At 33.5% G+C, this 17765-nt stretch overlaps 1 protein-coding gene across 2 annotated transcripts in view; it reads left to right on the forward strand.

Moving 5' to 3' along the window:
• Positions 1 to 17765, forward strand: part of LOC114337798 (uncharacterized) — a 140523-nt gene that overhangs the window by 76825 nt on the left and 45933 nt on the right. The window contains exons 8-11 of one of the 2 annotated variants that reach the window (XM_050646055.1): positions 909 to 1308; positions 4084 to 4874; positions 9719 to 10154; positions 14326 to 14540. In XM_050646055.1, coding sequence (XP_050502012.1) covers positions 909 to 1308; positions 4084 to 4874; positions 9719 to 10154; positions 14326 to 14540 — 1842 coding nt within the window. The remainder of the gene's footprint in view (positions 1 to 908; positions 1309 to 4083; positions 4875 to 9718; positions 10155 to 14325; positions 14541 to 17765) is intronic. The other variant, XM_050646056.1, reaches the window with a different exon arrangement.

Here is a 17765-nt window from a genome sequence, read left to right on the forward strand (position 1 = left end):
ATATTATCGGCTTTTATTAAGGATGGCTCCACGAATATCATCCATTTTGCAAAATTGCAGCGCACTTCGTTTTCGAGATACACGCACAAGACTGTGCGTATAAAATATCAATTATTCTTAACTGCGCTTCTGTTCCGTGCGAAGGTCAACTTTGAACTAAACTGGAAATTAAGATATAGGAGATATAGCTCTAGGGTTGCCAACACTGAATAGGGAATTTAATTCTCTTTTAGAAAATGTAATAATATTCTCGAAACGTTGAATTTTTTTTTACTTTTGGCCAGCTTTTCGGGATTTTGGACCCCTGTGCGATGATTCAAAGTAGCGAATGTATAATAGCGAATAACTGTATAATCAAATAATGAAAATCCGGTAAAATGAAATCATAAACTGCCTCACAAGAATTTGTTGGAAGCGATACTGAAACAAAATTCGCACAAATTGTAAACACGTGCATTTTATTCTTCTCAGCAGTTTAGCATTTTCGACAGTTTACAGATTATAATTGAATAACTGTTGAATAAATTACAACACAAACTAAAGAATGTGACACATTCGACCTTTAGCGTTGTACAAATATACCTAGTTATATTTATACAAAACAAAAGTATCGAATATAACCATTTTCGTCAGTTTGCAGTCAACCAAATGAAAAAATGTTCATAATCGATTGTTCAAACAGCATATTTCCCGCGCTCCTAATCAAGCTACAATAACGAGAATTTGCCTGAAGATGTATCACGTATAATGCGAGGGCAAGGTATCGAATCTGAAAACCCGATTTTTCACATTCGATAGTTGGAAATGGTAGGGACGATATAGTTTTATCATGATGTAACATGTTTAGGTGTATTTATATTCTGGTTCACCTGTGCCTTTTATTAAAAAATGGCATTAATTTGTTTCAGTATTGGGATTTCATCAAATCGCGCACGAACAATAGCCATTCCAGTACTTACAACATTGACAGTTCCAAGTTCGAAGAAGATTCCAAGTTCCTGAGAGACAAAAGTGCTTCCTGCAACGTAGGCTTAGACTTAACTCCTCGACCGACCACAGTCATCGGTTTGGCACACACCAACAGTTCGGCGCACCGGAAGAATCCCGCCAAATCGCACAAAAAGAAAGTGAACTTCCAGGAGGAGAAGAAGGTCGACGATAAAAAGGAGAAAAAACAAGAGGAGGAACTCGATAAGAAACAAAAAGACGAGAAGTTGTTGGGTCCTTCCAATTTGGATACCGAGAAAAGTATTAGTGTTGCTAGTTTGGCGAGTTTGAACAATGAAAATATTTCGTACATTGACGAAGGTAAGAAGTTTTGATATTAAGGTTGATATTTTATAATACTGGTGATTGTTTATAACTAATTTACTGCATTTTATCTGTTACTAAAGGAGACATTGTTGAATAAACTATAAAAAGAACAGTAGAGTTTGAAATTTTTGTGTTGTTATGTCTTCTCTATGTTCATGATGATCCTGGAATAGAACAGTGCATTGGTAGTATTGATTTAACATAAGCCAAGGAAAGATTTTTAATTACTCATATAAATTTCGAAGATATTTAAACAAGTATTATTGAACAAAGCTCTATAGAGGACAAGGAATGAATTCCCTGCTCTTTCTGTTTCACATGTTTCTGCTACATTATGATATGTTTCACCCTTCTGGGACGCCTCGAAAGAAATATTACAGATGGTGGACAAGAGAAAATCATAACAGAGACTTATTGTTAATCGTAACTTTATTGCGAATGCACTGCGTCTAATCAAACAAGAATTCCATTAAGAACAATTCTTTACTGTTCAAAAATGTTGTCGTTTAGTATCCCAGGTTTATAGCATGTACCCATGAATAATTTATATTCCATTCTGTCATGTCAGTTTTAATTTTATAAGTTTACCAAATCTGTCTCTATTTAATTTTTTCTAAACCCCTTTTAAAAACATGTTTATTTTTTTTCTTTAATTACTTTATTAACTTCTTAACATATTACTTTCTTCTTTCCGTATAACTTCTTAACAACAATTTTTGGTTTTTTTTCTTAAATATTCTAAAATAACTGTAGTTTCCATTAATTTTAAAGGATTCTCAATGAGAGATATTAACAATTTCTTATTCCTAAATTAAATGAGGACTGATATATTATGTGCCTCTTAATATTAGAATATTTTCGCGCACAGCGAATGAGACCATCGTCAATTTTATTGTAAAAGTAGAGGGATCTGACTATCAAAAGGATTGGGAAATACAACTATAACGTAACAAACAAAGATAAAAGTCGCCAAAACGACAATATTTATAGTTGCTGCAAAATAGCCAAAACCAGAAAAAGGAGGCCTCAAAAATAGATGCGTCTTAGAGTTGGTCACGATTCCTCTGGACATTGCATTACTATGTTTCCTGCAGTTTGTCTCCTTCTTAGACATCTTTGAATATTACCTAAAGTGCCTACATCCGACACTGCCCCGAATATCTTAATTTGAGCACAAATTTATTTCTTTCATCGTCTATTTCCAAACAATTTTCATCGAATTGGCCCAGGAAATCTTTTGACATTGCTCTTCAATTGGCCTCTTCCTAAAATATTTGCCTGTATCTTGATCCAAGACATCTTTGGACAATGTTTGTTCTTGAATAATTCTCAATGATCTTAGTCCACAACATCATTTAACACCCCTTTTTTTCTTCCAATTGTCTGTTTTTGGTCAGTCTAGATCCGACTTGGTCCAGAATATCTTCGGGCATCTTTGAACAGTGATTGGTTTCTTTTATTGCCTATTTCTGAATTATATAGTATTGCACCAGAAGATTTTTGGACATTCCTTTATTTCACTCAATTTTGCTCTTCCTTAAAGATTTGCTTCCATTTTGGATATTTTGCGACATCTTTGAAGTTTCTCCATTTTGTTCCTGAGTAATTTTCTTCGATGTTGGTCCAGACCATCTTTGAATATTCCGTTCTTTTTTCTATTTGTATATTCTTGACTAGTATACATTTAACTTGGTCCAGAATATCTTTCGATTTGAAATATTACTTTTTTTATTTGTCTTGTTTATCTATTCTTGGTCTCCAGAATATGTTTGGACATGTTTGAACATTAATTTATTTTATCATATCTTTTCCTAAACGGTTTGCATTGAATTGACCCAAATCTCTTTTGTCATCATCATCATCAGTGGTACTACAACCCTAGTTGAGCCTCTTCCTTGCCCAATCCATTTCACAAGTTGTATATCGCTAACCTTTGCCAGTTTACTGCATCGATCCTCCTCTCGTCTTCGTCGACACCATCTCTCTATCTCAGTCTTGGTCTACACCTACTCCATTTTCATACTGGTAGTACTACTAGGGTTCGTCTGGTTGGGTAGTTTTTATTTATTCTGACATACGTCCAGCCAATCTAAATCCATTATTTTTATGCAAAATATATCCCAAAAATTTACTATTTCGTTATACTTCTCGTACAAGAACTCCTTTGTACATTCTTTTATTTCTTAAATTTTTTGTTTCTAAAATATCTGCCTCCATCTTCGTCCAAGATGTATTTCGAAATCTTTGTCTGTTTTTGAAAATTAGACTGTCGCTGGACATTTTCAACCATTTATTTATTTCTTTCATTGCCCATTCCTGAAAAATTTGCAGTGAATTGAACCAGAACATCTTTATTAACCAGAATATTCCTTTGCTTCTTCAATTTATCTGTCTTGTTTATCATGTTCCTAAATATCTTTGTTCGTTTGTTCCTTTTGTGACACCTACTGTAGTGTTTTCCATAAATATCTATATTTTATGTATAAAAGTTATCAAAACACTTTTTAAAAATATTTTTCGACCTGGGCCAAGGAATCTAGATTACTGTACTATATTCTTATTCTTCTTTTTACTATTCTTCTTCTTTACACTATTCTTCTTTTACTAACCAAAAATCATCTAGCCATAGCACACAAGAAATAGGAAATTTCACAGGAATGGTGCTAAAAATCACCACACATGGTATTGGTGCAACTTCTGAAAGGCTTCTTGGTGGTATTGGCAACATTTTTATCCTATATTATTTTTAAACGTAGCTCTTTTTTTTAGTTCTAGATATAAAAAAAGTTAAACCTTTTAAATTTTATGTATCAGGAAGAGAATTGACTGATCGCACAAGCATGACTCTAGACTACTGGAAAAAAGAAATAGTCGACGAAATAATAGACACAATTAAAAATAAAACGATCGTTGAAGAGAAACCAAGAATTGTGCCGATACAAGAAGAGATGACAAAAGAAGAATTATTTGTCATATTAGAAAAAGATGAAAACACGAGAATTGAATCCAGTGATATTAAATCAAACAATGATAAAAATGAAAATAAATCTACTTCAGCTGTGATAAAAGACCCCATTCTTTCTGAAATAAATATTCATAGCATTATCAAAAAATTCGATGAACAAAAGTTGAACACACCGAAGAAACCATTAATAGTACCCCGTACTCAAATAAAAAAGTCACCAGAGGTACCACCGAAACCCGAGGGTAAAGTTAAACCGGCAGTACCACCTAGAAGTGCTACAACCAAGCTCAGAGGAAAGCTCGACAAGAGCCACAGCACACCTGCTTATGATCTCTCCGAAGAACCAGAGGTGCCACCTATGAATCCGTTAGAGAAACCTAAAGAAGTAACCAAAGAGATTATCAGAGAGATCAAGATCGTTAAGGAGGTCAAAGAAATTCGGGAAACTAAAGAAGTTATCAGAGAGGTAGTGAAAATTGAGAGTATACCTTTAGCAGAGTCTGTTAATCAATTAGGGATTCCTGTTGTTGAGATGTCAAACTTGCCAGTTGTCTTCAAAGATGACGTTGTTAACGGAGACGACTTATCGAATGAGGTGAGTTTTGTTATTATATACTAATTTAGAATAGAACAGTTATTCTAATAAATAATTAGTCACTTGTTTAAAGAGGCAACAACTGTTTTACTAATCAGTATCTTATTTTGGCTATTTGTTCAAAAGATCAGTCAGTAATCACTTACAATATAATTACATAATAGCTTAGAAGCGTACACATAGGTGCACATTAAAATTTCTCCAGTCCTAGATGTTCCTAAACATAAACGGCCTTATTATCTTCTAATTGTATTAATTCAATATAACTAAATTCGTTGCATTATATCCGCAATATGTATTGATGTTTGCTTACCCACAACTTAAAGTACTCCTATTTGGTACTGTTATAGTTTTTAATATTACAAAATTTGTTTTTTCAATTTGTTGGCTAGAGTAACAATACATACACATACATACTTCCTGTTGTATTGACAATTTAGTTCTGACATCTTTCAAAATGCCATTCAGTTCAGTTGTTAGTAGCCCAGTCGGGATACCATTTGTCCTTGCATTAGGAGCTGCCCCAAATTTTATTTTTCTAATCTTTAGGCGGAGTCAATAGTAGTATAAAATTAAAATCTCGACTGAATTTGACCGTTGCGTTAGCCGCCATCTTTATTTTAAACGAGAACCGTTTTTGCTCAATATCTCCGCCATTTTCAACTTTTCGACAAAAAGTATAGAAACTGAAATTGTTGAAAATACGATTTTCTGTAATTCGTTTATTATAATTTTTTTCGTGCGGTCCATATTTTCCGAGTTATGGGGAAAAAACAGTGACAGTTAAAGCATAATTATTGATTTATTGAATTATCTCGTTTATTACTTTTACAACAAATTTTAACCTATACAAAAATAAAGACAATTAAATCTTGTACAATTTTGATTTCTTTCATTTTTTTGATAAAATCAATATTTAAGGTAGTACGTATACGGTAAAGGCGCGAGCGTAAGACCCGATTGATTTTAAAGCAATTGTTTTTGTTCAATATCTTCCCCATTTTCAACTTTTCGACAAAAAGTGTAAGGACTGAAATTGTTGCAGTTACGATTTACTACAATTTTTCGAGAGAACCAGTGGCGGGTCTAAGAGGGGGTGAATGGGAAAATTCCCCCCAACGGGGTCCACAATTTAAAAAAAATTGTTGAAATATTAAAATATGTTAGCTGACATGAAACTTAATTATGACAGACAAATTCAACCAATAAAACCCGCTAGTTAATAAAATTAATTGAACTTAATGCATATAAGTTATTATTTATGTCTTTTATATACTTAGTTTGGTTGGTGTGTCATTGGAAGTTTCAAAAATTTTATAAAATATAATTCTCTTTATTTTTGTTTATGTACAATTATGTCATAAAGTTAATAATAAATGAGACAATTCAATAATTATGCTTCACCCCCGCTTCCACTATTTTCCTTCTTAACTCGGAGAATATTGATCGCATAAAAAAATTGTGAAAAAGAAATTGTAGGAAATCGCGTTTCCAACAATTTTAGTTCCTACCGTTTTTGTCGAAAAGTTGAAAATGGCGGAGATATTAAGCAACAACGGTTCTCCTTTAAAATCAATATGGCGGCTAATGCAACCGCGGAATTCAGTCGAGATTTTAAATTTACACTATTATTGATCTCCCCTAAAGGATAGAATTATAAAATTTGGGGCAGCTCGGAAAAAGGATTCAATTCAGTAATTATGCTCCCCCAACCACTTTTTACTATTTTCCCACTTAACTCGGAAAATATCAACCGCATGAAAAAAATTGTTAAAAATAAATTGTAGGAAATCATATTTGGAACAGTTTAAGTTGAAAATGGCGTAGATATTGAACAAAAACAATTGCTACAAAATCAATCAGGTCTTACGCTCGCGCCATTATCTCATACATACTACCTTAAATATTAACTTTAGCAAAAAAATGAAAGAAACTAAAATTTTGTAGAATTCAATTCTCTCTATTTTTGTATACGAACATTTTTGTCGTAAAACTAACAATAAACGAGATAATTCAATAATTATGCTCTATTTATATATAACTGTCACTCTTTTCCGCTATAACTCGGAAAATATCGATGGCACGAAAAAATTTTATAAATAGAAATGATAGAAAATTACATTTTCAATAATTTTGGTTGTTATACTTTTTGTCGAAAAGTTGAAAATGGCGGAGATATTGAGCAAAAACGGTTCTCGTTTAAAATCAAGATGGCGGCTAACGCAATAGCGGAATTCAGTCGAGATTTTAGATTTACACTACTATTTACCCCCGCTAAAGATAAGAAAAATAAAATTTGGGGCAGCTCCTAATGTAAGGTTAGGCCTGTTATTCGTCTAACCCGACTGGACTATAGTTACTGTTCGTAATGTGAGGATCAATCCTTTGGACAAAGCAACCCACGTGTCGTGGGGAGTCCTGTGGTTTCTGATGTTAAATCCGGGAATATTTTAACTATGCTCCTTCTCAGAGGCATCTTTCAGTGCGTCACAGTTTTCCATTTCTTTCTAACGCAATAAGTTGAAAGTAGCAGAAAAAAGGTACGTCCGTGATTGAAAAGTCATTTATAACATTTATTCTAGTTGTTGATAGATTGCGCTATACTCGAACAAAAAATGATTTATGTATTATATATACGACTATAATTTGTACAATTTATAAGACTATGAAAATCAAAGAACGTTCCTTTTTATAAATGAAATAAACACAATTGATTTGCTTTTATACCAAATTACGATTACGATTCTGACAACTCTCATATATTACATCATTAATGACACACTGAAAGACAGAAAAAAACTTTAAATTATAGTCGTATAGATATGTAATAGGTAAATAGTGGGTAAATACCTAAATCTTTTTTTCCGATTATAGCGCCATCTATCAACATTTATAATAAATATTATAAATGTGTATGTATCACGGACCTACCTTTTTTCTGTCACTTGTGGCGCACTGAAAGATGCCTCTGAGAAGGAGATTATCAGTAGTAATTGCACAAGAGCTCTAAAATTATCGAATTTTTCCCGAGTGACACTTTGACAGTTTTAATTTCACGACCCGAAGGGAAGTGAAATTATGTCAAAGTGTCACGAGGGTAAAAATTCGATAATAATTTTAGAGATCGAGTGCAATTTGTTGCGATTATTTCATGAATAAAACTGTTCAAAACCAAAATTTTATTGTAATTTATTTATGTAAGTACAAATTAGTACAATTAAACACACAGTTGTTATAAATATTTGACGGTTGAAAGTCATCAATTTTATAATTTTTAAAACATTAATTGTCATTAATGTCTCTGAATGTATTTTCTCGTAGCAACGAAGGTCATCTGACGTAATATACTTGACAACGGGATATTATCAAAAATAATCAGTTTAATTTTTATTTCTGTAGCTTTCTATTGGTCAGAATTTCCTATGAATGAAATAATCACTTTAATTTTAACATAATAATGTAAGCATTATTTTATAATACATACAATTATTGTATAAGATTTAAAGGGTTTTCATCCCATATAACCACCTTGTAAATTTTTAAACCTTGGTCAAAATATAACCTTACGTTTTCATTAAAACGGTTATACTTATTTCAGGTAACAAGCACTGATGATGATCTTTTTAAATCCAAAACGTTCTGTAATATAGCCATTTAAGGGATTTTAAATAAAATATACCTTCTATGAAGGATTTTATTAATATTTTCTAAATTATTAGGCCACACATTATGTCGGGACGGTATCTATCTTGACTTAATTCATGAATTTCCTTTTATCGGAAAACGACACAACTTTTAGTAGTTTCTATTCCCCTTCCCTTTAGGCGCCATCTGTTTCCTTGCATCCTTAAGAGGTATCTAATATAATAACTTCAATCCATATTTATCAAATATCTCAATCACTATCGTCTATTCTTCTATTCGACGTTGGTCTTGATATCATACTACTTCTTCAAAGATAACTCATATTTGACTTGTCTTTAGCCTTCATAAAGAATGTATTAATCACAGACAAATCCCGTGCCACTTCAAAGTGAATAATCACACTATTTCCTTCATCATTTCTTATTCTGATCCAAAAATCTCCATGAATTCTTTATATTCTCGCTCTTTCTTTACCAATATGTCCATTCAAATAACATCCAATAAAACACTTTTCGTCTAGTCTACAGGAATCTCAAGCATCTCGCAATCAAGAGCACTTCAAAATTCTTCCTTTTCCTGTTCTTTACACTCTACCTGTGGGACAAAGCCGCATATGATGTTCACTTCTTCTGGTTACCCAAGATGTTCTTTTCGCTCGTTGTTCAAAATTATGCCTAGGTACTCCATTTCTGCCATGACATTCATCGGCATCCATCTCCAAGATCTCTCAACTTCTTACCTTTCCAACGAGTTTATTGCACACAAAGTACACCAATCCTCCTCTATATCAAATCTACGAGCTCTTTTCCTTTACCTGTGATACTTTCGATGTTGAGCGTTGCAATCTTCAGGACTAGCTTCTGTAGCCCCTTCCATCCTCTAAGTGGTAGCCCTAGCTTACTTTTCGCCGGGGTCAGGCGAGGCACTTACGGGGTTCTTCGCATATTCCTTCCTACCATGGTTTCATCAAGGTTTTTACTGCCGGGTGCCTTTCCTGACCCAAACCCTTCTCCTTTATTCGGGCTTGGGACCGGCACTGATAGTTACTGAGCTAGTCAATTCACGCAGCATCTACCCGAGGCGGAATTAATCGCATCAACTACTAAGGTTATTAGCGGAATAATATTGTTTGTGTAATGTATGTTGAGTAAACGTCTTGTTACTAAGTAAAATCATTATATTTACAATAAACTTTTTAGGTTAAAGTAACAGAAGTTCCTCCGAAGCCGCCTCCAAGAAACGTGACGGACATGCCGAAACCAGCCTATCCAGCCGATTCACCAAAACCACAAAATCTTCTAAACTTATCAAAAACACCAAACGAACTCCATCAATCCAAACCAGTGTTCGAATTTCCTGAACCTCCTCCTCCATCTAACTACGGACACATTGAGGTAAAGAACATCGTAGAAGAGAAGGTTCCACCTAAACATTTTGAGCCGAGGATGATGTCTACGCCTACGGGAAAAGGCCGAATGGACTACGAGAGTGATGCGGCGTATTATAAGGCTACTCCGCCCAATTATGAAATTCAGAAAAGCGCAAGCGAGACTAAAGTATCGCCTACTAATAGTATTGTTAAGGGATTGATGTCAGGAAAGAAGGCCGGAAAGAAGAAAAGCAGTTTAACAGCAAGTAAGTAGTGTTATTTACATTAACATACAATAGGTTTGTTCGTAGTACGATCCAATCGATCAGCAACCGTTGCCAACCATCAGACGCATGCGCAGTTAACAGTTAGCGCTGCGCAGTTAACAGTTCAAGTTCGTAGACTACGAACGCGCTTGCGTCTGACGGTTGGCAACGGTTGCTGATCGTTCTACGAACAAACCTAATGTTATTTACAGTAGTAAATTTAAAAATTCTGACATCAGAGGTGAAACAGGTAATTAAAAACTCAAAAAGTGGTAAAGCGCCAGGTCCCGATGGAATTCCTGTAGAAATATTAAAAATCCTGAATGATGAAAATATAAAATGTCTAACTAAATTATTTAACAAAATATACCACGACGGTCAACTCCCTGATGAATGGTTGAAATCTATCTTTCTACCCTTACCCAAGAAAAATAATCCTAAATCTTGCGATGAGTACCGATTAATTAGTCTTATGAGCCACACCTTAAAAATACTACTCAAAGTTATTCAACAGCGTATGTATAAAAAATGTGAAGAACAATTAGACAACACACAGTTTAGATTTAGAGGTGGAATGGGAACAAGAGAGGCATTGTGCGCAATGATGGTACTATTACAAAAATGCAGGGAATACAATAAAAACTTATTCATATGTTATATAGATTTCCAAAAGGCGTTTGACAGAGTTCAACATGGGAAACTCATACATGCACTGAAACACATACAGCTAGATCCCATGGATATTAATTTAATCAAAAATCTATACTATGCTCTTTCTCATAGGCATCTTTCAGTGCGTCACAGTTTTTCGATTTTTTTCTAACCCATTAAGTTGTAAGTAACCCATTAAGTGTAAAAAAAGGCACGTCCGTGATTACAAACATTTATAACATTTAGTCTAGTTGTCTATAGATGGCGCTATAATCGAAAAAAGAATTATTTACGGATTATATAATATATCTACGAATATAATCTGTACAATTTATAAGACTGTACAAATCATAGAAAATACCATTTTATAAATGCAATAAACACAATTGATTTGTTTTTATGCCAAATTCTAAATAAAATCTGACAACTGTCAGATATAACTAAAATGTCATGTTAGAATAAATGTTATAAATGTGTGTTATCACGGACTTACCTTTTTTTCTATCATATTTGTGACGCACTGAAAAATGCCTATGAGAAGGACTTTACAATCAAACAGCGGTCGTACGGGTAGAAGATAGTGAGACAAACCAAGTGGAAATTCAAAGAGGAGTCAGACAGGGATGCGTGCTGTCGGCACAATTATTCAATGTGTACTCCCAACTAATATTTCAGGAGGCACTATGGGAAAGATCTGAAGGTGTAAGGATTGGAGGGAGCATTATTAATGACATAAGATTTGCAGACGATACCGCAATCATGGCAGAGATTATAGACGATTTACAAATTCTCCTAGATATCATTAACAGAGAAAGCAAAAAGATGGGACTAACAATGAATATAAATAAAACCAAATTTATGGTAATCTCAAAAAACTCTGTTGACAACATACATCTGACATTGGAGGGTAAACCGATAGAAAGGGTCGAGAAGTATAAATACCTAGGAGCAATTATAAACTCAAAATTAAATTAAGATGAGGAGATAAAGGTCAGAATAGAAATAGCTCGAAAAGGGTTTATAAAATTCAAGTCAATGTTTACAAATAAGAATTTGAGTATGGACATTAGATTGAGGTTCGTCGAATGTTATGTCTGGTCGCAACTACTATATGGGGTAGAAGCTTGGACTCTAAAAGCACAATCCGTAAAAAAATTGGAGGCATTCGAGATGTGGCTATACAGGCTTATTCTGAAAATTCCTTGGACTGCAAAAGTCTCAAACGAAGAAGTGTTAAGAAAAATTGGACATGGCAGGAAGCTTATGAACACAATTAAAATAAAAAAAAACATCGTATCTGGGCCACATACTTCGTAACGATAAATACTCTCTGCTACACGTCATCATGCAAGGAAGAGTAGAGGAGAAAAAAGGCTTGGGAAGAAAGAAGAAATCTTGGCTGAGGAATATCAGAGATTGGACTAACCTCTGTGTTGAACAGATATTTCACGTTGCAAAAGACAGAGAAGCGTTTAAAAAAGTGATCGCCAACCTTCGTTAGAAGACGGCATAAGAAGAAGAAGAAGTAGTGTTATTATACAATTGTTATTTTTCAGAGGTCCTCTTGCAACTCTTCGTGATCTCTTTTTTAGCTTTGACTCTTTTCTGATTAATACAAACCAACTAAAAGATTTCGACATAGATTCCATAGCCCAAATTGAGTATTTCTTACCTTTTGTTCACTTCTTCTTCTTCTTAGCCGTCTCTAGTCCACATTTGGACATAGACTTCTCCCAACTCCTTCCATCGGTCTCTATCCTGAGCAACATACTTCCATTTTGTTCCGCCTATTTTTTTATGTATCCTAACATCTCATCTGTGGTATACCTCTTAGTCGTCTACCTTTCTAATGTCTCTAATGTTGTATGGTCTCGTTCCAACGTTGGTCTTTGTCTAGTAGTGTGGCCTGCGTAGCTCCACTTGAGTTTGGTAATTTTTATTGTAATATCCTCCATTTTTGTTTTTGGTCTTACTCAGGCGCTCCTCTTTGTAACTGACAGTCGTAAACCTAACATTGTCGTTTCTGTTGCGGCTAGTTTGTGCATGTATGGCTTGGTTCTGGTCCAGTCTTGCTCTTCTAGTGATTTCCGCGATTTGGTTTTATGGAGGAGTATCACCAAGGCGCAAGCCCATACCCCTTGCCGTACCGCTCCTCCATAGGCCGGTCAGACACCAGCTTAGTCCAGAGAAGATTCAGAATTTGTTCTAGGTAGATATTTTCTTGGACGAGTTCTATCTCATTGCCAACTATAGTTATACGTTCCTATACGGAGGATCTAGGACGTTTCGCCGAGAGCCCTTTTCACCTTATTTGCTAGTTGCGAGAACCTTATTTGCTAATTTAAGAAACAACTACCTATGTAATGTTCACACATACAGGAAGGTTTGATAGTTATAATTAATACATGTAAGGATTGATATTGAAATTTCACTTCTAATAATTTTCGAAAATAACTACAAAGTTATACTTAATTGTATTTTACTCTATTTAAAAATTTCCTTCACACTTTACAAAAAGTAGTTCCTCAACATACAACAATAATAAACTTCATTTTACTAGTTTACTTAGAATCAATTTAAATCTAAATTTTCTACATGCTAAAAATTTACAAATAAAGTTCTATGTTAAAGAAAAATACTGTAAAAACATTCCTTCACACTTTTTCCGAGGCTTAGGACTGGCAGCCATTTGCTGGCGTGTTTAAAAGTTTTTTTGTTTTTTTAAATATTTTTTTGTTTTTGGATCGCGACAAAATGGGTTCGTGGCGAAACGTCCCATTCCCCTATACGGCTGCCTGATGACCGAGCCAGGTTTGAAATCCTCAGTTTTTGGTCGAATGGCATGTGCATCTCACTGTTGGAGTTATGGTGTGGGGTGTTATCGCTTATGGTTCAAGGTCATAACTAATCCTCGCCAGAGGGAGCATGACAGCTTAGCGATACGTAGAAGAAATTCTGGAACCTCATCTCAAACCCTACCTCCAGACATCTAATTTTTCAAGAGCGTCATGGACTTCTTTGAACATGCTGCAGTCAATCTTTTGTCCACGAGATCTCCAAATTTTTCCACAATTGAACATGTGTCGGACATTATGGTAGGAGACTTCTTAATTTAGGGCATCCTCCTCAAACTTTGAGAGCACTTCGGAAGAAGTTTATTAAGGTATGAAACAAAGGCCCAAGAGGAGGTTGATTACCTAACCAGCAGCGACACCAGAGGCATGTATGGCACCAGTGGTATCAAGTGTATGTTGCCCACCGTTAAAAGAACAACAAATTAGTAAAAGTCTGTATAATCCACAAAGGCAGACAACTGTACTAATCGATCGAAGAACTTGAGTATCATTTTTAACTGTCCTATAAGCTTCGCAGTCTCCATTGAACTGAAATACGATAGAACTAAATCTTTTCTAATCCTTGGCTTGTTTCAAAAAGCCCGGTATCTTGTCTTTGCACCTGTTTCTCTTGATTTCGTAATATGCATATAAAATGATTCCTTTATTATTATCTACTATTTTAGAAAGAAGAAAAGTTACTGTAAACGATCTTAGCCCAGCGGATATTCAAGGATATTTATTCCAAAGATTACGAGGTAAACATAATCAGAATGTGCACTGGGAGAAGAGGTGGTTCGTATTGTTGGGAAGTTGTTTGTATGGCTTTAAGGCGAAAGAAGATCCCAAAGCAGCCTGCCTTATTTTTCTGTCGGGGTTTACAGTCGCCTTGGCTAGTGAAGTAAGTATTTTTATCGCCAACCGTCACTAAAGTAATTCCGTATTGTACTCATTTGCGGCAGTAAAGTAACACTTTATTGTATTGAAAGAAGAATTTTACTTTACCAGCCGCGATTATTAACCCGCGAGTAGTCGCGCCGTTAGATAGAATCTCACATTTTATCCTTTTTCGCAATTTTGAAACAATTTCGTAAGTGCCTCGAGGAAGGGTGTAGTAATACGTAGAATTTTTTTCTTCTTCTTTTTGTGGAATTTATGGCTTTGAGGAGAGCCAATTAGCTTTAATAATTGTTAGAAATAATATTTCTAACATAACAAGTAAATAAAAATACTATAAAATAAAAATTTGTTGTAAATTCGTATTTAAGTTCGTATTTTGAGATAAAATCTAATACGCGACTATTCACGTTACAGAAGTGAGCGCGACTACTCCCGGGTTAATCAAATTAACCGCGATTGAATGTAAATCAATCGATGGCAATAATCGATTATTTATTTGAGTGAACTTAAAATTTATTTACTTTAATTATTAAAAATATTGTACACAATTTACGTTATTATTAATTAAATTTATGTCAAAAAGTGAAATTTTGTAGTATTTTGCAATTATATTAATACAACATAAAACAAATCAAAACTTTACGGATTTAGTAATTAGGAATTCAATATTGATAACAACTCTCGATTAAACATCCAAACCGGCCATCATGCAAATGCAAAAGCATTCTGCCATACAAAATTTTTATTTCGTCTACAATATAAAAAAATTTCTAAATTTTTTAAGTTAGGTATTAATGCAAATAACATATAGGACGGTGATAGATATTTACTGATAATTTGTTAGTAAATGTATTTATTTAGATTTTCTACGATTCATCAAGGGAAAAGCAACTGCAGAAGGCTACAGTTCATAAACAGTGACGTAACTATTAACGTTATTTTTAATTTTTGGTATTATTTTAAGTATTAAAATTAGTTTAATATTTAAATAAAAATATAATTAAACTGTTTAAAATATATTTATTTGTTGTAGTCATAATAATAAAAGTATAACTTCTTACGTGCGTACAAAGTACACACACTCTTTTTTCATTAGAAGGATGTAATTAAGTTAGTGTTTTTTATGATTGGCGATAAAATTTTGTATGCACCACGTCAGTAAAAACTCTTTATCGAACTCGTCTGTTACTCGCCTCGCTCCTTCTCTTCGTAATATCAGACTCGTTCGATAAAGATTCACTTTACTGACTTGGTACATAAATAACTACAGTTTGTCTAATTTACTTACCATTGCACGTCAATATCTAAGTTGGAGATCTAAGTTGACATAGTTGCCGAAGTATAAAAAAATTCCTGAAGCCATTTTAAATCAAATAGATCTCAGAATTATTGCAAACGTGGATTATACAACAAAACAAATTAATATTCAATGTAAATAAATAAAACCTTTAGAAATATACAAGAAGAATTAAGTTATAATCTTACCTTAAAGTAAATAATAAAAACAATAAATATGTATGTAACAACAAATACTTATGTTTATTTTAAAACATGCATGCCCGTTTATTTTAAAATATAATAATTGTCAAAAAACTGTCAATTAAAAACAGAACGATTCTCCCGAAAAATATTAATTTTTTTACCATCAAAGATAAGAACAGAACACTTTTCTTTTCTTTCGAAAAAGGTTAAAATTTAATATTTTTTGAGAGAATCGTTAAAATTTCTGTTTTTAATTTGACAGTTTTTTGACAATTATATTTTAAAATAAACGGGCAATCCAAATCAGTCGTTTATTTGTTGGTGCTACTGGACATTAGAGTAAAGAATAAAAACAAATCTAAAGTGTCAATACCGCAACTGTCAAATAAATGTTACCAATTTATGCCAAAATGTCACCTTCGTTCGATTACAGTTACAGTGTGTTCCGAACAAATGTGCTTCATAAAAAAGCTTTATGATCCATTTATACAAATTAAACGAAACATATTATTGTGTATTTCTTTAAGTTGACATTAATAGAAATCTTCAAATATTATGTCTACGCGTATATAATAAAATATGTCTAGTGGCTGTAATTACAGTGTACTCGGCAAAAGGATTCTAAAAAAGAACACACATACCGCCTAAATATTTCGTGTTGGTATCATGTGACGTCACGGGCTATGATGCAGATGACGTGCAACGGTAAGTAAATGAGAGTACTAAATTAGGAGTATATTATTCTTTAATTGTCGGCATAGCGTAATGTTTATTTTGATGAACAAGTCTTACAACACTTATTTTAATTTATTTACAATCTTCTAATACTAACACTAAAAACACAAAAAAAATTAAATATTACAAACTAAACTTAAATTCTACAATTAAAAACTTTGTTAACAGTCGATAAACATTGGTTTTTCTTTTTATTGTCTATAATTTTTTACATATTACGTTTATTATAAACTAAATTTAAATTAATGTTATAAAAATTTTTACAAAAATTTATTTTTTACCTATGTTACATTTATTAGAAACTCAAATTCTACAATTAAAAACTTTCTTAACAGTCGATAGACATTGGTTTTTCTTTTTATTTTCTGCTTTCATTGGCTTTTTCTTGAGAACCTCCAAAGCTTGTCTTAAATTTACTGATTTCTTGGTGATTTTCTTGGAAACGTTAGCAGCAAATACTCTTTTGGCGTCCTTCCTGGAAATAGTTATTGATTTTGCAGGATTTCTAATAATTTCTTCAGCTTGACGTCTTTCAATATCCAAGGCATCCCGCAGATTATTTCTCAACACGCTGTCACCAAGACAAATACTCTTGAATCTGATCTTGCAGTTGCCAATAATGACAATGGATCCAACAATCTGAAATATAAAAAAGCATATCAGTAAACAGCTTAAAATTATAATTAAAAAATAAATGTCAATATAAAAATAATTAAAAAATATAAACATAAAAGAATTAATATACACTTACCTTAAAATAGTAGACCACATTTCCACAGGAAGCGCCGTCAACTGAAAGCAGGATGCAGCGATCACTGGCAATAAACGGAACATTTCGAACACTACGTAACAATAACACTTAATCACTTTAAAGCACAAACTAAACTGACTACAGCCCGCATATGCCGCCGTTATATATGGCACTTTACGCGGCAAACCACTTGCTAAAAGCGCGCGCAAAAGGTAACACCACGTCACCCGTGCACCTTTGTTAGCTGTTAGCTGTATG

The sequence above is a fragment of the Diabrotica virgifera genome, chromosome 3, assembly GCF_917563875.1.
Source record: "Diabrotica virgifera virgifera chromosome 3, PGI_DIABVI_V3a".
Classification (NCBI taxonomy): Eukaryota; Metazoa; Arthropoda; class Insecta; order Coleoptera; family Chrysomelidae; genus Diabrotica; species Diabrotica virgifera.